The 23932-nt window shown below is 36.2% G+C and overlaps 3 protein-coding genes and 2 long non-coding RNA genes across 6 annotated transcripts; all 5 read right to left on the bottom strand.

The window, feature by feature from the left end:
- Nucleotides 1-7204: 7204 nt before the first annotated feature.
- On the bottom strand, nucleotides 7205-10020 carry LOC104759401 (uncharacterized). The gene is made up of 3 exons (XM_087496470.1): nucleotides 8790-10020; nucleotides 7871-8685; nucleotides 7205-7801 (listed from the first exon to the last, which is right to left on the bottom strand). The coding sequence occupies exons 1-3, from the start codon at nucleotides 10018-10020 to the stop codon at nucleotides 7205-7207; spliced, it is 2643 nt and encodes an 880-aa protein (XP_087352596.1).
- Nucleotides 10021-10284: 264 nt separating this feature from the next.
- On the bottom strand, nucleotides 10285-10863 carry LOC104759400 (uncharacterized). Its single transcript, XM_010482333.2, has one exon. The coding sequence runs from the start codon at nucleotides 10861-10863 to the stop codon at nucleotides 10285-10287; it is 579 nt and encodes a 192-aa protein (XP_010480635.2).
- A 5332-nt stretch (nucleotides 10864-16195) lies between these two features.
- Nucleotides 16196-16805, bottom strand: LOC147923510 (uncharacterized). Its single transcript, XM_087495407.1, has 2 exons — nucleotides 16697-16805; nucleotides 16196-16513 (listed from the first exon to the last, which is right to left on the bottom strand). The coding sequence occupies exons 1-2, from the start codon at nucleotides 16803-16805 to the stop codon at nucleotides 16323-16325; spliced, it is 300 nt and encodes a 99-aa protein (XP_087351533.1). The 3' UTR covers nucleotides 16196-16322.
- Nucleotides 16806-18903: 2098 nt separating this feature from the next.
- LOC104756791 (uncharacterized) lies at nucleotides 18904-19670 on the bottom strand. The gene is made up of 2 exons (XR_762327.3): nucleotides 19553-19670; nucleotides 18904-19278 (listed from the first exon to the last, which is right to left on the bottom strand). It is a non-coding gene; the product is annotated as an uncharacterized LOC104756791 (long non-coding RNA).
- Nucleotides 19671-21895: 2225 nt separating this feature from the next.
- On the bottom strand, nucleotides 21896-23199 carry LOC104756790 (uncharacterized). Of its 2 annotated transcripts, none has more exons than XR_762326.3 (3): nucleotides 22907-23199; nucleotides 22450-22642; nucleotides 21896-22291 (listed from the first exon to the last, which is right to left on the bottom strand). It is a non-coding gene; the product is annotated as an uncharacterized LOC104756790 (long non-coding RNA). The 2 variants fall into 2 exon arrangements; XR_015586842.1 differs by having other exon boundaries at nucleotides 22450-22619; nucleotides 22907-23092.
- Between the last annotated feature and the right edge of the window lie 733 nt (nucleotides 23200-23932).

The raw sequence follows: 23932 nt of genomic DNA, 5'->3' as shown, positions 1-23932 counted from the left end.
TTTTGTTGGAAGTTATTTGATTTAACAAGTCTACTCTATAATAAGAGACCGGATTTGTTTTCCTTTTTTTTTGTTTGTATGTTCATAAGCGAAACATGTCTACCGGTCAACTCTAGCATTCCTAACCAAACCGTTTTCTTCGTCAAGGTAGATGTGCCTGTTTCTTCTTAATTCGTCAAACTTGTAGACTTTTTGTTCCCTCGATCAACTTCAATCTAGAATCAAGATATAATTTTTGTTATTTGAAACTGTGACTATAGACTATAGTTTATAAAAAAAAATTATAATTTATTATGTTTTTATAAGCAAGATAACGTATCGTTTTTTGTCTGTTATACTAATGTATAATTTAGGCTTACCAACTAAATATATTCGATCAGTAATTCCTAAAGCAATTCTCCCTAATTCTTCTTTTTGCAATTTTCTATACGAAAAGAAGATGTTATGTAAAAATTTCTGAAAAACGGGTTATATCTTTTTTCTCAAGACGTTAAATAATTAAGGTCTGAAGACTGAAGTCGTTAAGAACTAGAATTGGCCATGACATATTTGGAGTCCTATGCATGAGTGAACAAAAGTTTTAGAACCCTAATGCTGTAGTCATGGAAGGTTCCACACCGACAAGCTTTGTTTCCTCAATTTCGTTGTCAAGCACTTTCTTTGTTTCCTCAATTTCGTTGTCATGCATGGCCATTTAAATTTACACGGCAACTAAGTAAGACTACTCGTCCCACGTTCATATTTACACGATTTTAGAGCAAGTAAATTATTATTTAAATTGTCTGTTTGTAGTGTACGTGAATGATTGGGCCACAACAATTAGTTCATATACAATTTGAGTTTAAGCCCAAATTGTGTTATACGTAAATTCATGACAAAACGTTCCAAATTCTGAATCATTTAAACCTTTAAATTTGACTGTCTTTTATTACTTTCCGACTCACGAGAAGATAAAAAGAATTTCAACAGTCTAATATCATGTATGCATGGTTTTACTATAAATTGATCACCCATGAAAAGCATTTTCTCCACACTCACTCATAATAAGAAGCTGTATCTTTCTCATAATTTTTAGTTGAAGCTGATTTTGTAAGTATCCGGGGAGATGTTTGGATGGGGTTGCTTCATCATGATCGTATCAAGTTTGGCAACGATAATTCATGCTGCTATTAATCTTGCGTCTGCTTTAGGGTATCTATGAGGTATATAATGTTTACCTCTTAATTACTATTTGTATTTTTGAATAATCGTATGTCCTAATTGTAATAGATCGGGCTTATTAGTCAGATCTCACAATAATTTATTAAATAAATCTTGGTTCTTATTTCCTATATCTATTTAATTACTCCATTTCATATATTCCTCTTTGTGATTGACACCTTATATATGCTTACGTACACACCCAATTATGTAACGTTTAGTATTGTTTGTTTCCTACGCTCTTCCAACATTTAAAATTTAACATATCTTGATATATCTCAATGCGCTATGGTTTCTCTGTTTGCACCTAGTGCTGAAATTTCATAATTTATGGAACCAGGTTAAACATCTGTCCTAATTAATTATACGACATTTGAAAACCGACCACTGAGTATTGTAGTGAGTAATCAATCACGTACGTTTACTACAAAACCTCTCGATTCCATTCGTTTTAGCATCTTAAGAGCTTCATTTAGGCCCTCCTAATATAAAATTTTATTCCTCCAAAATAAAATTACCGCAAATACCACTTATGCCATCAGTCATCTTCAAACTACCAAGTATATATATTATAATGTGATGTAAAAAATAGGCAAAAAGTATTATAATGTTAAACAGAAAGTAAATATATTTTTTTTTAACAAAAAAATGATTGACATTAATTGACTTGAGAAAAGAATAGTCGGATGTGAAATGATCTTAGTGCCGGCTTGTTGTGCTCCAATGGTTGATCAAAAAAATTAGTCGGACGTTCAAAATGATATGATATGTTAATAATTGTAAGATAGAGACGAAATACCATTTGACGAAGACCCGAACACTCAGCCATCTATAAAAAGGATTGAATCTTATATGAACTTTGAAAATTCCGTAGAAAAGTCCCAACATTTTTGGCTTCTACTCAAGTGTTCGCCATATTTTGCAGTTACTAATGATATTTGATTTAACAAGTCTTCTCTATAAGAGACCGGATTTGTTTTCTTTTTTTGTTTGTATGTTTATAAGCGAAACTTGTCTACCGGTCAACTCCAACATTCCTAACCAAACCGTTTTCTTCCTCAAGGTAGATGTCATGTGCCTGTTTCTTCTTAATTCGTCAAACTTATAGACTTTTTAGAGTCTATATAATTTTTTGCACAAAAAAAAGTCTATATATAATTTTATTTATAGACTATAGTTTATAAAGGATCTATAATTTATTATGTTTTCTATAAGCAAGATAACGTATCGTTTTTCGTCAGTTATATAATATATAATTTAGGCATACCAACTATATATTCGATCGGAGATTCCTAGCTAAAGCAATTCTCTCGAATTCTTCTTTTTGCAATTTTTCTAACGAAAATAAACTGTTATGTACTATTTACTGAAAAACGGGTTATTCTTTTTTCTCAAAACTTTATGTAATTTTCAAAGGTCAGAGTCGTTAAGAACTAGAATTTGCCATGACATAATTGGAGTCATGCATGAGAGACTCAGACCAGAAGTTTCAGAACCCTAATATTGTAGACTTTGTAGTCATGGAAGGTTCCACACCGACAAGCTTTGTTTCCTCAACTTCGTTGTCAATCACTTTCTTTATTAACGCCTTGTATATTGACACGGACCAAACATGCATGGCCATTTAAATTTACACGGCAAGTATGTAAGACTACTCGTCCCACGTTCATATTTACACGTTTGTAGAGCAAGTACATTATTATTATTTAAACTGTCTGAATATTGGACCACAACAATTAGTTAATACTATACAATTTGAGTTTAAGCCCAAATTGGTTCTACGCAAATTTTTGACAAAACGTTCCAAATTCAGAATCATTCATCTTCAAATTGACTGCATGTCCTTTATTACTCTCCGACGACTCACGAGAAGATAAAAAAGAATTTTAACAGTCTGATTTCATCTAATCCATCTATGCATGGTTTTACTATAAATTGATCACCCATGCAAGCATTTCCCCACACTCATAATAAGAAGCTATCTTTCTTTGTTGTCATAATTTTTAGTTGAAGCTGTATCAGCCTATCAGGGAAGATGTTGGGATGTGGTTGCTTCATCATGTTCGTCTCTTGTTTGGAAACGATAGTTCAGGCTGCTATTAATCTTTCGTATGCTTTAGGGTATCTATGAGGTATATAATGTTTACCTCTTCATTACTATTTGGATTTTTGAATAATCGTATGCTCTAATTGTAATAGATCGGGCTTATTAGTCAGATCTCACAATGAATATTAAATAAATTTCTTATTATAATTATCTATATCTATTTGATTATATAATTTCTTTATGGATTGACACCTTATGCCTTCATTCCCAATTATGTAAGTTTTGGTGTAATATTATTTCTTATTACGCTCTTCCAAAATTTAAGATCTAACATATCTTGATATCTCTCAATGCGTTATGGTTTCTCTTTGTGCACATAGTGCTGAAAATTCATAATTTATGTAACCAGGTTAAACAACTGTCCAAATTATTCGGCATCTGTAAACCGACCACTAAGCATTGTAGTGAGTAATCAATCACGTTTACCACGCAACCTCTCGATTCCATTCGTTTTAGCATCTTAAGAGCTTCATTTAGGCCCTCCTAATATAAACTTTGATTCCTGCAAACCCCACGTATATATGTTATCTGACTTATACTTGCGAAACTACTTAAATATTCACATACCATGTTGGATCAATTCATTTAATTAATATTATCAACATACTGTATTTTTTACTATGATACCAAAAAAAAAAAGAAAAACATATCTTTTACTAGTAAAATCAACATGAATATTGATATGTAAAAGATATTTTAGTTTGAACGCCAAGAGCGTAGTCCGTACGAAGAAGAAATGGCATGGATCGAAGAGAATGTCTAAGACGCCATCTTAATAAATAACTCTTTTAATTTGAACTAATTTAATTTGCATCACAAATTTGCATGGATATCATTAATCCATAATTTACGCTGGGCAGCTTTGCAATTCTACACTCCTTTAGGGGTGATCGATCTTAGGTGCACATGAAGTTTTGATTTCTTTTTTCAGACCACATCAATTTTAGGCCTTTATATTTGAAATTGTAGAAACCTAATTATTAATTTTTCAGCGCAGAACCACACAAAGATTAATTTTCGATCCAAAACTACATGATCTTTAAATTTTGAAATTGTTCATCCAAATTCAGTTAAGTTAAAAATGCGTATTAAAATTAAAACTAAAACAAACCAATTTGGTTATCATATCTTGATCATCCCTCCTTTTACTATGGGGTTTTTCCTCAATAACGAAATAAGGGAGTTGACTGTTGACACTTGACCTGAGAGTTTTTAACGTGTTTATATATATATAATATTCGTATTTCTTTTCATTTCAGTAAATAGATCAGATCATTACTTAGAGTGAAAAAAATTCTACGAGTTTTGAAATGTACATACTATCTTTTATTTATTTGTATTTTCATATAACATATCTAAGGACGTTTATGTTAAACCGAATTTTGTATGCCACAAAATCAAATATTTTACGATATTTTTTTCATCTTTTCTTATTCTAATTTTTGTTGTAAAAGAAATGGTTTCACAGTAAAACTGAAGTATTCACTAAATTATAGCAAGCAATAAACATTTGTAAAAGTTGTAAGTTGTAACTAATTACAAAAAAAGTCTAACATCGAAACCCATTAAAACAAAAAACTAATAACAAAAAGAAAAAAAAGTTTTAAAATGGCAAAGTAAAACAAATTCCAGCTTTTACAATATGGGATTAAAGTAGCCGGACGTTTCAAATTGATAAGATACGTTAAGAATTGTAAGAGAGAGAGCAGACACGAAAAGACCAAGACTCCAACACACACATCCACACATAAATATAAAGGGTTTGAATGGAGAAAGCATGTAATGCACAGCAGATCAAGTGGTTCAAGCAGACCAAACAGAATAAAAGTATATCAAAAATTTGGCAGTTCAAATGCAGATCAAGGATGAACAGCATCAAAAAAGCTGTAGACCAGATCTGCATGTATTTCTCCTGCAATTACCATAAAAAGACAAAAAAATTTGAACTGCACACAGTTCATCTGCATTAATTTTTTTAAGCAAAAAATTTCTTGAATGGTAACTTAGTGATAGGAAAACTGCATTAAAGGGTGATCTGCTATTTTTCTGTCCTCCCATTCAAAGCCAAAAAGGAGTATCATATCAACGTTGAAAATTCAACAGAAAATTCCCTTTGCTCAGGGTTGGCTTTGGCACTGTCTGTCTGTCTCTAGAGGCACACCGTTACTATTATTTTTGTGGAATTTTTGTTGAGAAATTACCTAGAATATTACATAAAAATAGGTTTATTACTAGACTAACACGTTGAGATTTCTGTCTTACTAGAATAACACATAAAAGTTTGCAAATTACTTCTAGACCTGAGTTGTGTGTTTTATTACGTTTTATGCCATTTCTAACTAAATTTGTCTTTGATTATCAAGAGAAAGAAACAAAAAACTTTGAAGAATCATTCTCATTTTGTTGGGATTCTCTTAAATTTGGGTTGGTAAAAAATATCAGATTGACGTAGTTTCAGATCTAGTTTTTAGATCAGAACAAAGTTTCAGATCTAGTTTTAGATCAAATTTGAGTTGGTAAAAAACATCAGATTGACAAAATTTGGGTTCACTTGCTCTCTCAGAACAAAGTTTCAGATCTAGTTTTTTGTCTGAGTTATCGTCGGAGTAGCAACAACAAGAGTGAGCAATCTTTCACTCCCGTCAGCGCAGCGGTGGGTTTCTGACAAGCAACGCGGCAGTGACGCATCCACGGTGGCTGGGACGTGTGTTGCAGAGCGGCGGTTCTCTGGAGTCGAATTTGTGTTCATATGTACGTATGCATTCATAACTTGTGTACGTATGCGTTCATATGTACCTACACGTTTATATGTACGTACACGTTCGATTTTAGGTTTAATGGACCCAAAATTACCATAATATCCTCGTCTTCTACCTCTAACATACGACTGAAAACCCTAATTTTCCCTGCCTCACTTTATTTTTTCACGACTTATGTCTATTTTTTTGGTTTCACTTGTGGGGTTTTTACTCAACTATTATAGATTTTTATCTCAACATCTGATTTTTAAATTAAAAACCTATAAAAAGTGAGTTATATAGATTTCCGAACATATATCTAGCTCTTCCATGGATGAACCCAGAGGAAAGATTAACGAAACAGAGTAGGAAAAAGACGTTTGCTCCGGCCGACAAACAGAATACGATTGATGAATCTGCTACAAACGTTATTACATGAACACCATTAATCGGAAGAACAGCAAACGTGTTTAGATCTACCTCCAATAAGTCTATCGCAACGCTAGACTGTCTTTGACAGCTCAAACAAATTCGTGTTATTCTGGTAAGACTTTACAGCTGTCAAAAATGCTTACTAAATCTACCACGGACAAGAAACCTACCATCACACTCCGAAAACTATTTCAAAAAAACAAACAAGTATACCAAAAATATCTGAAACGAGAGAAGGCTGTCGAATAAATCTGTCACAACAGGCTATTAGTCTACCATAAATATCTTTTGGGTCATATTGACTGTTGAAGATGTACATCAGATATTTTTGGTACACTTTGATACACATATACGTCCACCGATAAGTGTACCTATACTACAACTAAGTGTACCATCTACGTCGACGGCAAAGTGTACCAGCACTACAACTAAGTGTACCAAAAATATCTGATGTACACCTTTAATCAGTCCACGTGTATAAATCTACCATCAAAGGATCGGTAGACTTAGTCCCTACTTCCAATGTTTTTTTTTTCTAATGGCATTAGCCGTAATTACGTTTTTTCCCAACACTAGTTTCAGGGGTAGTATAGGTACAATGTGTTAGTCTAGTAATAACAAACAATTGTATGTTACTTTTGTAATAAGGAAGCTTTTATGCAATATTCTAGTAACTCACCCATTTTTGTTTATACCTTTTTTTTTTTTCAACAATAAAGAAATTAACTCAAGTGAGCCAATTTAGAGGAAAAACGTTTACAAACTTAACATGCTGTGGAGAAGAGCGCGCTCGACGAGCCAACGAATCCGCACGAACATTTGCATTTCTAGGTACCTGAACCAAAGCAAAAGAAGAGAACTCCTCCCTATCAGTCTTGATGTCATCTAGGTATGTTGCGAAGGCGGGCCAATCCTGAGGCGAAGACACCATCTTCACCAAATCGGAGCAGTCCGTATAAAACACCACCTCCCGGAAATCGTGCCCAATCATGCACCGCATCGCCCAAATGAAAGCTTCGACTTTTGCATGTAAAGGGGACAAACTACGCTGGAAATTGGTGGCACCGAGAATCGGGATTGATCCTTGTGAGGAAGTACAAACCCAACCTGCACCTGCAAAAATATCAGTTTCTTTCCAAGAACCGTCCAGGAAACACCGATGCCCGGAAAAAAACGGCAGGAGAGAAAAAGTATGGGTCTGCGGCCCAGCAGACAATACACTAGGGGAGGACTGAAGCTCATCCAGATCTGTCTCCACCTGTGCCTGCTGCCAAGTCTCAGCTTCACCTATCGCCACCCGAACAACCTCAACAGGTTGTTCAACCTGGTTCTCGAAAACTCGAGCATTCCGTGCTTTCCAAATATATCACATTATCCAAGGAAACGCGGCGACCTGTGAACCCGGGTTTGTTGAACCCAAGAAATGATCCACATTAGCATAAACTGACTCTGTGGGGAAAAGTTGCGGTCCTACCGGAACATTCGCTAAAGCCCAAACCTGGCGAGCCGGTGGACACACAAAAATAGCGTGATTTATATCTTCCGCATCGGCCCCACAACGTGCACAGTCAACATCACAATCTATCCCTCGATGTTTTAAATTCGCCGATACCAAAATACAACCCGTCAATACTTGCCAGATAAAGTGATGCAATTTGGGTGGACATGGAACCTTCCAAATCTTAGCCAAAAGAGGGGTTAACTCTGGCCCCGCCCCAGTAGGTTGAAAGGTATTCGGGGTCGCATAACACGCCACCTCATAACCTGATATTACCGTATACTTACCATGCTTAGTAAAGTGCCAACCTAAGTAATCTGCCCTGGAACAATTACTTAAAGGCAAAGCTTCTATCAAAGCGGCATCTACGGGATCAAAATGCTCATAGAGCAGATCCCTGTGCCAAGAGTTTGTGTGGCGATTGATCAAATGAGTCAATCGAAGTTCTGGATCCAGACAAGGACCATTACTTAAAGCTGGTCTCGGGAATTGAGCTGGAACCCAGGGATCCTGCCATATATAAATGGAGTCCCCTGAGCCAACCCTTTTAATAAGCCCTTTGTTTACCAGACATCTAGCTGGAACAATACTCCTCCAACCATAAGAAGGAGAGTATGACCGTAGGGGTTCCATAGGATTTGAATTTCGGTAATACCTACTCTTAAAAACCCGAGCAAACAGAGAGTCCGGACATCTATCAATCTCCATAACTGCTTGGCCAACAAAGCCGTGTTAAAATCATCCACACTCCTAAATTCCAACCCACCCAACTGCTTGCTCCAACAAAGCTTCTCCCAAGCTATCCAATGCATACCCCTAGACTGTCCATTAGAGCTCCACCAAAAGTTTGCCATCGCACTCGTTAATTTGGATGTTATCGTTTTTGGTAGTCGAAAACAAGACATCACAAATATCGGTACCGCAGTCGCAACCGACTTAATCATCACCTCCTTTCCTCCTTTTGACATCAGTTTCGCTGACCAACCAGTTGTCCGGTTCTGCAACCGATCCCGAACAAAGGAGAAAACCTGTGTTTTCGATCCCCCCAAACTTTCCGGAAGTCCCAAATACGATCCCATGCCCCCTACATTAGTGATACCAAGAACACCCTGCATCTCCACCTTGGCCTGGTCATTGACCTTATGTCCAAACTGAACTGAAGACTTCTCAAAATTTATCTGGTGACCCGAGGCAGCCCCGTACTGTTTTAGAATATCCAACACAATCCCACATTGAGCTCTATCAACCTTACAGAAAAAAAGATTGTCGTCCACAAACAGCAAATGCGTAATTGCCGGACACTTATTTGCCACATTTATACCAGTAATCTTCTTTTCCTCCTCCGCCTTCCGAATATTAGCAATCAGAACCTCCGTACACAAGATAAAAATGTAATGAGAAAGCGGATCGCCCTGTCTCAAACCCCTTTCTGGGACTATCAGCCCATTGGGTTGACCATTAAGAAGAACCCTGTACTCAACGGAAGAGATACAGAACATAATCCACGAAATCCATTTATCCGCAAACCCTATCTTTCGTAAAAGAGCCTCAACAAAAGCCCACTCCACTCTATCATACGCCTTACTCATATCCGTCTTTATGGCCATAAACTTACTTTTACATGAATTATTAGTGCGCAAACCATGAAACATCTCCTCAGCGATCATGATATTATCCGAAATCAATCGACCTGGAACAAAGGCTGATTGCGTCTCCGAGATGAGACCAGGCAACAACCGCTTAAGCCGTTGACATAAAACCTTTGAAATGATTTTATACCCCACATTGCACAAACTAATCGGCCTCATCTCTGTCATCCGAGTCGGCTTTGTTACCTTGGGAATAAGACAGATATGCGTACGATTTAAAACCGTATCAAAAGTACCCTCAGTAAAAAACTGATTTAACATTGAGACAAGATCCTCTTTAACAATACTCCATGCCTTTTGAAAAAACAGAGCTGTCATACCATCAGGGCCGGGTGCTTTATCCGGATGCATCATAAACAAGGCCTTTTTAACCTCGGCCTCCGTGGCTGGGGCCATTCACCGTAAATTATCCGTATCCGTAATAACTGTTTCAACCTCCTTTAGAACATCCTCAAAATTACCCGGCGAGATTGTAGCAAATAACTCCTCAAAATACGCCACTGCCGTGGCACAAATATCTTGCTCCTCGGTAGACCAAATACCCTGTTTATCAAACAAACCCACGATCCTATTCTGGGCCCGGCGTTGCTTAGTTTGTGCCTGGAAATACTTTGTATTCTTGTCCCCCAGTCTCATCCATCGATTCCTACTCTTCTGATACTAATGAATCTCCTCATCCTTACAGGCCTCACGCAACCGGGAATTGAGATCAGAAATGACCTCCGGACCCGTGGTATCATTAGCCTGCGCTACCTCTAACTGTCTCTTAAGATCCTTAATCAAATCCCTCCCGTAGGGAGCCTGCTGTTTCCTCCATCGTGAAATCTCTCGGCGACAGTTCACAATCTTGTCAGCAAAACTAGTGGAGCCCCTATTCTGCTCCCGCAGCCAACCGGCCGAGATTGCATCCATTAAACCCTCCTTTCCCACCCATCGGCGGTCAAACATGAAACCCCTACGACCCCTTGGTTGTTTGGCACCCAAAGTAGCAACCAAAGGCGCATGATCCGAGGCTATCATCGGCATATATTCTGTAACCGTATCTGGAAAAAGATCATGCCAATCCGCATTGCCCAAAGCCCTATCCAGGCGACACCGAATAGGTTTCTTATCTCGCCAACCTCGCCAAGACAAATAATTTCCCAGATAGGGAAATTCCACAAAACCGCAGTCCTGGATCATTTCCATTAAAAGAGAGAAAAGAGGAGGCATGTCTGAGTTTTCCCCCACGTTTCTCATGATTCCCGGTTAATTCATTTAAATCCCCAATTATAAACCAAGGAGTAGAGCGAGTCGTACTAATCCGCATCAGCCTTTCCCAAACCAAATCCCTCTTTTGAGGCACAGGATCTCCATATACAAAAGATAAATGAATAATATGTCCTTTATAAACTGCTTCGACATCAATTAACCGATTAGACTCATACAAAATTGAAACATCAAAATCATCTTTATTATAAAATAAAGCCAATCCACCACTTGAACCAACAGGTTCTACAGTTTTTCAATTATTATAGCCAAAATGGCCTACAAATTTTTCCAAAAAAGAAAAAGATTTTTTTGTTTCCATAAGAAATAAAAAATCTAGCCTATGCTTATTCCAGAGATCTCTAAGATTCTCTATAGTAGCCTTATTCCCCAACCCCTGACAATTCCAACTCAAAACATTCATGGAATAAACTTTGGTTTTGGTGGCTTAGCCCCACCTATCCCTCCCTTGGGCCCTTCCTGGGCCTTTGGGCCGACACCACTCTCCCCACCACCCACTCCTTGAGAGGGGCGCCTCCTCGGAGAAAGCAACATCTGAGCATTCCTCTTTTTTGCACTTACCCCTCGTAGCAAAGTTCCCTTTCCACGCCTAGTCTTCTGCCCAGTAACCAACGTTGAAGAGACCTCCACCGCTTCTCCCTGAACATCATCCGCACCCCCCATCTCCTCCTCCAGATCATCAAACAAGTCTGGGTCGTCCTCCGCATCCCCCACATCCTGTGCATCCTGCGCTTTTCAACTCGGAACCATTCCAGCATCAAAGTCACCACTCTGTGTGTCCCCATCAACCAACATCTTCTCACTCGAATGCTCCTGTTGAGCATCTTGAAGACCTAAAACCACTTGAGATATTCCATCCCCAGCAGAGCCCATAGCTAGAAGAGCAATACCCAACACCTGCTCATCAACCGTACCCCCGGGACCTCCCCAAAATCAACTGCTGGAGCATCCACAATCTGTCCCTCTTCCATTACACCACCATCACCAACTACAGCCGTAGAGGACCCTATGGGAACCCCCGGTGCACTCACATCTTGAAATAAGGCCTTCTTGACCACTTTCTGTACCGGATCCTGGACCAAACCCATACTCTGCACCACCTGTGGATTAATAGTCTCTGGAACCGAAGCTACCATGTTGTCTTGCCGTTGCCGTACCTGACCCCCCTCCGCATCTTGACGCCTCCGATCATGTGAACTCCCTGAAGAGGAAGTCCCCTTATGTCGAGAGGTCCTACCCTGAAAAGCCTCTGCTTTAGCCTTCGGACCACCATACATGGATCCCTTGTGTCCCCATTTGGTGAAACCTGGACCCCTCCGTGCATCCACCAGAACCGCTCCCTTGTAGCTCATGAACTCCCCCTGATCCTGAGTAGCCTTAGACCCCATGCATTCACCACCCGCTGTCACCCGCTTGGTCTTGGGACAAACAGTCTCATCATGACACAAACTGAAGCAGACCTTGCACCAACCATACAAACGCTCATAATCGAGCTTGACAATCGTCACTTCACCATTATAAAACTCGATATCAGTCTCAAAACAGAGAGGCTTGAGACCGTCGATAGTAACACGCACTCTCCCTCTGTCGATATCCACTTCATCAACAATCCCCAATGCCGAACCAATACCATGAAATGTTGGCACAGCCCAAAACTGAATGGGGACATCTGAGACACGCACCCAAAACCGGAGAGAGGACGGATAAGCCGGATCCACCATTGGTGTCCATCTTACCAACGAGACCATCCATGAATCAAAATGGAAGGGTTCCATCTTCAAAACCGCCACAATATCCGATTCTTCCTCAAAATCAAATTGGAATTTTCCTGATCCCAAGTCTGCTCCCGCTACACGCCCCTCCACTTGCCAGATCCTTGGCAACACAATCAACAAGGATTTCATATCCTGCACTTGCGGATTGAAACAGCGACCGATCACCGTTTTTGAGTAACCAGCAATAAGGTCTGAGTTATCAAAATACGGAATCTTTATCCGCCTTCGTGGTTGCACCGCTTCCTCCGACGAAACCACCGAATCCTTCCCCAACAAAATACTCTGTGACATGATAATACCAAACAGCTTTGAACCGAGAGCAGCAGAAACACTGAAACAAGAGGAAAAAGAGGACGCAAAATGAAACCGTATTCCTCCCGTTTGTGTCTGTATCCCTTTATATCCCAAGCGATACCAGCTATAAACGCACCACAAATATGTGATATCAATCAGAAGAGATCCGATCCTGACCAGGTGGAAACTAAATCCCAAGGGATCCGACCCTTTTCAAACATCCCCCGATTCTACATAATCTCCATAAAGACCAGATCGCGCCTTCCCAGCATAATTAAAATCAGACATGGAAACAAAAACCCACAGAGAATCCCATCGACATCCCGTACAGTCTCCAAGCAATCCGACCTTCCCCGAATAAAACTCCCGCTCACCAAGATCCCATCCTTTCCCAGATTGGGATAGCCCAGATCCACCAAATCGTAATCCCTTGGGATCCCCTTGTTTCCAAAACCAGAGCAAAAACCTCAAAACCAGAAAAACCCGCCCGTGAAACCATTGCTCTCCCCATACAGAGACCCAAATTGGACCCATATCCAGCGAAAGAAGAAATCTCATCGGGTCAAAACCCTAGGATCGCCATTGTAATCACCACTTGAGAGAGTTTTTTGGACAATTGTAAATTTTTTATTAATTAGTTTCCTTGTTTTTACTTCTTTTTTTTGTTGTTAACTGGAAATTTCATTTCTATTATCGATTCTTGTATCAATAATAGTTTTACAATCCGAATCTATATGAATTTCTCGATATTTCCAAAAATAAAATAAAAATATATTTTTTTGTCCTTTTGGTTAAGATCAATTGTAATATCTATTATTTTTACTTTACTAATTCTTCTGTAATAGCAAAATTGATTTTCGAACGTTTTGTTTTATATATTTTATGCAAAAAAAGTATAATGTAATTTTTTTTATTAATTGTTATTATTTTTGAATATTTGTGACTCATGTTTACGGATTAACTGTTCTGTGTCTGTAAGATTAGCCATGCATGGACGTCTCGGATACAATGTTATAACTCTCTACGTATTGTTTCAATTCACTGATGTAGCTATAGATCGATCATCATATATATTTGCTTTCGGTAAATATGTATTGTAAAGTTTACAATGTAAACTATGACACACACTTTTCTTTTTTTAAGGTTTACTATTTAATTCCATGAAATAGAAGAAAAAAAACAAGGGTGCCATGTATGGCCCAATTGATAAATTGTTCGCTATAAATGACATCACTTTTCTTATTTCGAAACAGAAAATAACTACATACTGATATAAATCCTTCTGAAGAACGACAAAAATTGCAAACCAAATCACAACGTAAAATATCGTGCATATATATAGACACATTTGAAGCTATAAACCTATATATCAGTGAGATCAGTGACCAAGTCCATGTGTGCCTTTGGAAGAGCTTGGAGGCGGAGGAGGTTATGGAGCTGAGGATGAACGCTTACATCGGTTGTATGCCCTGCAGAGCGATGCTCTTTGTTGTGGGGCGTTGTCCAGATTCCTCTGGTGCGCCAAGGATTGGTAAGTAATAACCCTCTGGGGCGTCGCTCTATTAGGACGGGTTTCGGACGGCTTTTTAGGTGTTGATTGGTTCTCCCGCTACCTCCCGCAAACGCAGCGTTTGCGGCTGGTAGCGGTTGCTAGCGATTGGAATCAATCACACAAAACGCTCTCAATCGTTCCTAATCTCTCCCAATCGCTTCAAACCACTGAATTCCAAAAGCTGCTTCCCGCAAGCGTTTGCGGGCGATTGCGGTTGGAATTTTGTTTTTTTTTTGGAAAAATCTTAAAAGAAATCAATGATAATGAATTTTTTTTGTTATATCTTCTATCTAACCATTTTACTTATTAAAGATGGGAGAAAATGAAGTACAGATACGATTGCAGAGATTATAAAATAAACAATTAGAAGAAATAATATTTCTGCTGTCAAAAAAAAAAAAATAATAATAATATTCCAATTAACAATAATCCAGAAAATTTGATGTAAATTTAATGGCACATCGCACATAAGTTCAAAAGAATCTAAATAAATATAATATTTCATTAGAAATTTAAGAAAATAAGATTATTTGTGAAAATTATTAAAACAAATCACCAGTGACTCTTCTCAGCTCTCACTTGACCATTCCTACCGATGCAACTAGCCATGGGCATTCGGGTATTCGATTGGATTCGGGTTCGGATGTTCGGGTTTTCGGATTTTCGGATGTAGAGATATAAAATCCGATCGGGTATTTTATAACTTCGGGTCGGGTTCGGGTAATTTGGGTTCGGGTTCGGGTAATTTCGGGTATACCCGAATTCATAAAAAAAAAAATTGTCGTGAAAAGAAAAAAAAAATTATCTTCCACCTCCCTCTTCTTCATCTTTCTTCTTCAGCCAAAAACCCTAGATTTATTCATCCATAGCCACCACTTCAAGAACCAAATCTTTCAAATCTCCTACCAAATCTAACAATATCTATAGCAAATTAGATGATATAATTCATATTAATCTCTGTTTCCAATCTCACTCACTCCTCAAAAGTCAAATACCAGAAACTGTCAATCAGTTTTTTAGATTTACTTGTCATATATCTCATAAAATTGATCTGGGTAATGAAAAAATACATTGATTTAAAGGATTCTAGAGTTCTTCCGTTGATTGAGAAGAAAAAAATAAGTCAATTAGGAATTTTAGATTGCATATGTATATAGATATAGATAAATATTTAATGTTTTTATACTAAACATAATAACTAAGGTGGTAAAATGGTTTATGATGCACCAAATAATGTATAAGGTATTGGGTTCGTATCCACTTAGATGCATTTTTGTACTTATTTCGGGTATCTTCGGATCTGGTTCGGGTATCGGGTATTACCCGAACCCAATCGGGTATCCGATCTCATGAAATATCAAATCCGATCGGGTATTTTACCCTATCCGAACCCGAACCGAACTGCCTATTTCGAGTCGGGTTCGGGTTCGGGTTTCGGATTCGGTTAAAATGCCCAGGCCTAGATGCAACTACTGACCACGATCTAAGATAAAAGAGAAAAGATCTACGATCTAAAGCATATGTTTTGTCATTTATCAAATTACTTGATTAATTTTTGGTGTAAAGCCAAATGCATAAAGGAATAAGTATTTCAATATGAAATTTATTTGTTTTTTGAGTAATTATTTTAGTATTTTTTAATAAATTTTAATTATAAATCAAGTTTAATAAAAATTTGGTGTTTTAAACATTTATATATTATATCACATTTATTATGTTCCAACCGCTATTGCACCCGCTGGTCAACCAGTCGTAAACCTCCCGCAAATGCACCAATTTTAAACCGCTAAACCAGTAGTTCAAAACGCTTAATAACGCTTGAAACCGTAATCGCCCGCTCCGCAATCTCCCGCAACCGCAGCGTTTGAACCAGTCAGGCCCTTAGTAGTTGTTTTTTGTCCAGTATGTCGCGACGTGCTCCCGTGAGCTGCAATTTTCGAGCCTTGGCGCCCATTTTCTTCCAAGTTCCTCCTCATCGCAATTGTTTCTTTTGCTCCGCCTTCACATTACATATGGCATAGATATTGTCAAGCCTTTAGTACTTTCAAAGATAATTTGCCTCTAAGCTATATATTGAACTAACTTATAAAATAAAATAGCAAATGAGTTATAAAAGAAACAAAAAAAGTAATCTATATATATATATATATATATATAGCTACTAGCTAGGTAAAAGACTCACCGAGTTTGCGATGTTCCATTCGGGCAGCAAAAACGTTTCCATCTACAAAAAATGAGAGTATGATGAAAAGAAGAAAGAAAGTGATGGAAGAAACTAAAGACACCGCCATCTTAATAGTGAAGATATGATGATGATCACTTTGATTAATTCGAGCATTTATACAGCATAGAGGAGAGATAAAAGTTGAAGATATGGTGTTGTCTTTGGGCTCAGTTTTCCAAAATCATGGTTTCAATACACCCCCTATAACGTTTGTTATTATTTAAGTAATATACTTGAACTGTGCATAAACTTATATAAAGTTATATAAACGTACTATAGATATATTTTTAAGAAACAACTTTTTTGAACAAAAAATCATTAATCAAAAAATGAAATTACAAGATGATTCAGGTATAGTTTTTGAATAGAAAAAGTATTGTTTGATAAATAAAACTGAATACTGTATGTACTTTAAATATCAGTCATAGGTTTGTATGATTTAAATCAGTTTTAACTGCAAATGAATATTATATTATTAATAACTTTCATAGTAGATCCTCAGTAAATAAAAATGGTAATTATTAGTCTATAGTATTGTGGTCTTTGTTAGGAAGTAGTAACCTAACCAATTAGTTGACCCTCAGTAAATAATCCATGCATAAGAACGTATACAGTAAGACCTCTATAAACTAATAATGTCGAGACTATAAAATTTTATTAATTTATAGAGGTTTTAATTTAACGATAAATTAATAATTCTTAATTTATAAATAAATTAACATTTTATTAATTTATGAATAGATTTTTTATTTTTATAGTTTTAAAAATTTTATATTAAAAAATAAGATACTTTTATTATAATTCTCATTTTTATAAAAAAATTTAATTTATAGTCTTGGCTATCTTAATATGATGGATGTTAATAGTTTAATTGATTATTTAAAGAAAATTATAAATCTTCATAAGTTCAGAATTTAGAAGTTATTGATGCTACTATTCTTCATGGTGATGATGAAGTCGAAGAAGATATTGCAGTACTTTTAGAACCAACTACACGTAAGAAAGCAATTATCGCATCCACATTTTTTGGATGCTATTTGAGAAGACAACACCAAGAAATTTTGATGCAATGAGAAAGATTAGAGATGAGGTCCAACAAAAATGCAAATTCAAGAATAAACAAATAACAATAGTCATAAATGTTTTTAAATATATCATTATTAACTTATGATAATTGATGAGTCCATATTTTTACATAGAATTTCAAAAAATATATTATTTTATTCGAATTATTCCATCTTTTATATCGACCTAACTCAAGAATAGAAAAAATCTATTAATTTATATTAATATTAATTTAAAAAGTATTACTTTATAGAGGTTTTACTGTATATTATCAAGTCTTAGTATTATAACGGATCAAACCAAAGCTTCCAGATATTTTGACAAAGGGTCTAGCTAGCTACCACAAATTCATTTCTTTCTTGTTCGGATATCTCAATTTCAATTCTATATTAACCTTCACACATGATTAAAGACTTGATGGGTGTCTCAAGGATCAAACCGGTTGGTGTTGGTGGATACAATCAATAATGGCTAGAGTCGGTTAAGATGCCAGCTAGAAGTTTGTTAAAGTAGCTAATTAGTGTTTCAAGTTATACATACATTCTGATTTGCTTTATAATTTAGTATGTTAATGTTTCCTCCATTTCTTCTCGAGTTCTTCGTTTATCTCAAGTTCGGTTTAGAGGTTTCGGTAGAAATTTATCAGGAAGGATTAGGTTTAGGATATTGTTAATTCGTAATTGTATCCGATTGCTAGGCCTATATAATAAAGTGTCTAACAGTTTTTTTATTCACGATCGACAAACAAGATTAACAAAACATAATCTTATAGGCAAAAAAGGATGTTGGCGTTTATTCTTGGTTACGTTTTATATTATTTCTCTAAATTTTGCCCAAAAAGTACAATAATATACACTCCCTCTAGTGAAGCATAATTAATGTGGCCGAATAAATGTTTTGCCAATCACACTTATGTCTACGTACAGCTGGTTGGCTTGTTCTGTTGTTCATTCTCTACTGAAACCAAACCAAATGTTTCCGAGACTATTAAAGTTGCAAACGCAAGGAAATTCTTGTCTTTTATCAGTTAAAGGACAGAGAATCCCAGTCCTTTTAAAATGATCAACCAAGGAAGGGAACTTCTAGTAGCCCAGTTGATATATTTATATGTATGTATTTTTGCATTAGATAACTTTGTAAATTATGACAAATAACACATGCATATGGATGAAGAACAGAAATTGCAAACCAAACCACAATGTAGAAAACGTGCATCTACATATAGAGGCATCCGAAGCTATAATGAGATCAGTGACCAAGTCCGTTTGTGCTTTTGGGAGAGCTTGAAAGCGGAGGATGACGCTTACATCGGTTATAGACTTGGCACGGAGGAAGTTGTGGAGGTTTTGGAAGTGAGTATGAAGGCTTACATCGGGAGTAGAATGGGCACGGACTCGCTAAAAACCGTCGCGCAATTGAAAACCGTGGAATCCTTTGGACCATCACTTGATCAGGATGGTTTGTCTTTTCTTCACCTGCACCACCCAAACACATCACACATTTATATTACAGTGTGGAGGTTGGTACTTTTTGTGAGAATTTGTCTATTCAATCCGTATAACCCGAATTGAGAACTAAGTTGGAACGTGGTACAGCTAAAACTATTTTATTATTTTCACATCCCAAAAAACGAAATTTAAAACTGAACACCTAATTAACTAAGAAAGATTAAATGCCCCTTAAACACCTAACTAACAAGGTAAATTAGTAATGACTTGTACGAATATATTAGAGATAGAAAAAATTCACCAAGTTTGCCTAGTTCCATTTGTGTACCAAGGGCTTCATTCATATGTGGAGACACGAGAAGAAGAAGAAGAAAGAGAACAATGGGAGTGACTATAGAAGATGTCATCTTAACAATCCTCTTTACTTATCAATATTACTAACGTACGTCTATGCATTCATATAAATAGAGAGGTGAAAGGTAAGAGACAGTTTAAGAAATGGTAGAGAATCAGCCAAAGAAGATAAGCATGGAGAGATAAGACAGAGACTTGAAAGCTATGGACGACTTCTCTTGCGGGTTTTGAAAGTTCTCCGCGAAGACTATTCGCTTGTAGTGTTTTAGTTTTTTCTTTTTCTTTCTAACCAATTATTCCACTTTCACGTGGACATCTTTTAGTTTATTATTTAATATTACTTAATTTATGTCTATTTTCACGTTTATAATGAAAACATGGAATAACAGAACAACATAGCATACAACATATTATAATTCTTTCGGAATTTGTAACGTACGTGAGTAGTCAACAGTATGCGACCCATGTGTGGTCCTCTTTGGTGATATCCTCGTCTCTTAAAAAACCAAAAAAACAATCCACCTTCTTCAAATTCTCCGCCGAAGCAGAATATACGTCGATGTTGTAACCAACGACGAGCTTAAATTGCCTTACGCTGAAAGCATTTGCATTGTAACCAGACATATAATAGACTCTTTTCACACGGCAGCTGATCTTATTTTCTTCTAACGTATTTAGCACATGCATCATCGAGGTGGATTTTTATGTGCTATATATGATCCAAAACAAACATGTTCCTTCTTATGAGCAACTCGCATATAATTTTAAAATTTTTGGGCTCATCCAGAGATTTGATTCTTTTCAAGTTAATAATTTGAAAACTTTAGAGTATTGGGTAATATAGTTAACAAATGTACGTAGAACAGTAGAAGACTAACTGAGTCAATGGGAAGGACTATGTCATCTATAAGGATCGAAAATATGAGAAGCAGAAGAAAGCAAATGATGGAAAAGACAAGTAGACAACAATAGAGTGATAGACGACGACATCGTAATAATGATGACCGTGACTATATAGAGTAGAGAGAAGAAAGAATTGAAGCTGTAGACGACTTAGTTTTGTGTGGGTCGTCGGCTACTCTAGCCTTCCTAATATTCATGCATAGTACATGTAACGACATCGTTTCGTAGCTGAAGCAGAATCCCGAATACAATAATGTAAAAGCATGAAATGATTGAGAAAAAAAAAAGTATTCTTATGGGAAAAATTCAAAAAAAAAGTATCAAACTTCTATACTAGAAAAGTGTAACGTGTTAATATTTCTTATTGTTTCTGTTTCAACATTTGAAATTTAGTAAATTCATAGAGCTATAAATTTGATTAAACTCTACGTACCGTCTGCTAACATTCCGTACATACTAATTAGTCACTGGAATTTGATTATCTAGTTTATTTTCTTTACAGTATAGTGAACTTGAAGAGAGTGCTCAATTTTTGGAATTATCCGGACGTAAGTAAAATATAATTGTAATAGTTAATTAGTTGATGTCAGATTACATTACGTCGGTATATGATTAATTAATTATCACACGTAATAGCTCTCAAGTCAAGTGTCAAAACCTCTTGCCCCAAAAAAAGTCACCAGCGAAAGAATCCCTCAGTTGCTAACCATATTGCAGGAAATGGGACTAAATCAACGACGAAGCCGGTTGCAAGTTATGAGACTGGTGGAGCCTAAAGCTGTGGCTGCGAAGATGCACCACCATCATTTAACAAGGAGCTTACTCTAGTGGTTGCTTTGTTAAGAGTAAGTCATTTACAAACTCTAGTGACTACTGACTAGTGATGAGGCAAAGGGACACAAGGGCAATTCTAGAGAGGTAGAGGAGGACTCCTAGCTCTAATTACGCATAAGTATATTTATATTCCCTTGTCTTTCTATTTCAATAACGAGATCATTTCGACAAGGTAAATGAGTATTAAAATATACGTAGTATTTTCTATTTAATATTATTTTCCACGTATAACAAACATATCAAATGGTTAACAAAAAAAAAACATATCAAATGATGAATAGTTCTCTCATTTATAAAAGTTGTAAGACATAATTAACTGTGAAGTAACCTTAGTACAGTGGTAAAAGGTAAATTCATTTGTAGAAGGCACCATCAAACTAAGGATCGTGTTCTGCTTCCTATAAAAATAGAAATTTAGCTAATAGGCCGGTCAATTGTGGCCAATGGTTGAAAAAAAAAAACGTAATTAACTAACAAAAAAATCTACATCAAAACCCAAAAAATAACAAGAAAAGAAAAGAAAGTTTTATAATGGGAAAGTAAACAAAGTTGCTTAACTGAAAAATGTTGAGTTAAGAATTTCATTAAGAAACTTTCAAATTATGTGTCCAATGGTTGATCCTAAACTATTACAATTACATATATGCAAGTATATATATGTCTTCTTCTTCTCTTCTTCTTTGTCTTCTTCCTGTCTTCTTCATCTTCTTGTTATTAGTTTCATCAAATTCTCTGCTTCTTAAAAAAAACAGAGAATCTTGCCTCTTGTTGGTTTTAGCAGACATTGATGGTGGATACTTCCTGGTTTCCTGAGTATCCAATGGAGCAGGAGGCAATTGCTCAGTTTACTCAATGGAGCAGATATGAGTTGAATGAATTTTGGCAATCCAAGTCTTGGGATTCAACTGATATGAGCAAGGAATGGGCATTACGTATAAGTTCCTCATCTCTGAAAAAAAGAAAAGAGTCTTTTTCAACATTAGCAAAATCTATCTAATCAACTATAAGTTCTTCCTTTCAACTCTGTCACAGCAGTTAGAACAGTAAGTGTTACAAATCAGATTAAACAACAGAGCCATTTAATCTAATCATGCCATATTGTTCTACCTCTGGATGACTTGGATCAAGAGCCCCAAGCATGTCCGTCAAAACATCAGCTGATCCCTGGGCGTTTTGATTTGATGGAAAAGAAATGTCAAACACATATTCAACAAGAAGAGTGTATCCGAGTGCAGAAGCATCATCACTTTGCAAAGAACCTTGAATACCTCTACCACCTATTGCAAGTTCTCCAATTAAGCTTACCAAAAAACAGAGAAATGAATCAAAATCAAGCAAACTCATAAAAAAAAAAAGTACTCAAGGCCATAAACGCAAACCATTTAACCATTAACTTATCCAATTCTCAAGCTGCTAACAACCGTAAACCATAAATTTGCTAACATCAATGCCAAATTGAAAGAACCCTATGTTTACTAAAATCAATTCCCAAATCAGAAAACCCTCATTTCAAACGAACAATGGTAGCTTAGACGGAGAGAAGAGAAGAGGAGAGAAAGAATACCTTCTGACTTTGTAATCGACGCCAACACTGAAGCCAGAGAAATCATCGATTGAACCAAACTCTCAATTCGACGGATTGTTCCTTCTCGGAGAGTTTTTGCCGTGAGCAGAGAGAAAGAGTCCAGACTCTAGAGAGGAGAGACGAAGAAAAAAAAAAAAAAATTCTTAGCCAATCAGAAACGGACACGCTATAGTTAAGATACAACTCTAAAAACCCTTACTTTAACATCGATGGTTAAGTTTTGATCGTTGTTTTCATTTTTTTTAATTACTTTTAATGCTCAAAGTTTCTACAAAAGTTATTAACATACCACCAATGGAGATGCCCTAAAACAAACCAGTTCGGTGGATACAGTAAAAACGGCTAGAGTCGGTTAAGACGCAAACTAGAAGTTTGTTAAAGTAGCTAATCAGTGTTTCAAGTTATACGTACATTCTGATTTGCTTTATAATTTAGTATGTTTCCTCCATTTCTTCTCGAGTTCTTTCGTTTATCTGAAGTTCGATTTAGCGGTTTTGATAGATTATATAATATATGTTAAATTTTAATAACAGTTAGAGAATATAAGTAAATGATAATTTTCTTTATAATGAAAAGGAAAAAAATTAACTCAATCTCGTCATCTCCCAAATTCAGAAACGGGCAGAATTTCCCCTTTGTTTTCAAACTAAAAAAAAAATGTCTTAATTAGATCGATCTATACTGCCAAGTGGTAAGAAAACAAAAATATATGAACGAGAAAGATTTCTATATATATATCGCTCGCCTCATAATTTTTTCGCTTGCGAAATACGGATTTTTATGTTTGAGAAAATGTTATTTAAATCATAAATTTTTAAATTTTGACCATTTAAAACATTAATTTTTATTGACTATTAATTTTTAGTCAACCATAACTTGATATTAAATCTGCTAACATGTGTTACTTAAATCGTTCACAAATACAAATACAATGATCAAGATCACAAACACAAGGAGCATCACAAGTGTAGTATAGAAAAACCTAGAATCTAGAATAAAGTAATC

Source organism: Camelina sativa, chromosome 17 (assembly GCF_030686135.1).
Source record: "Camelina sativa cultivar CO46 ecotype springtype chromosome 17, ASM3068613v1".
Taxonomy (NCBI): domain Eukaryota; kingdom Viridiplantae; phylum Streptophyta; class Magnoliopsida; order Brassicales; family Brassicaceae; genus Camelina; species Camelina sativa.
The sequence above is the reverse complement of the archived record's forward strand: the minus strand, read 5'-3'. Positions and strand labels throughout refer to the sequence as shown.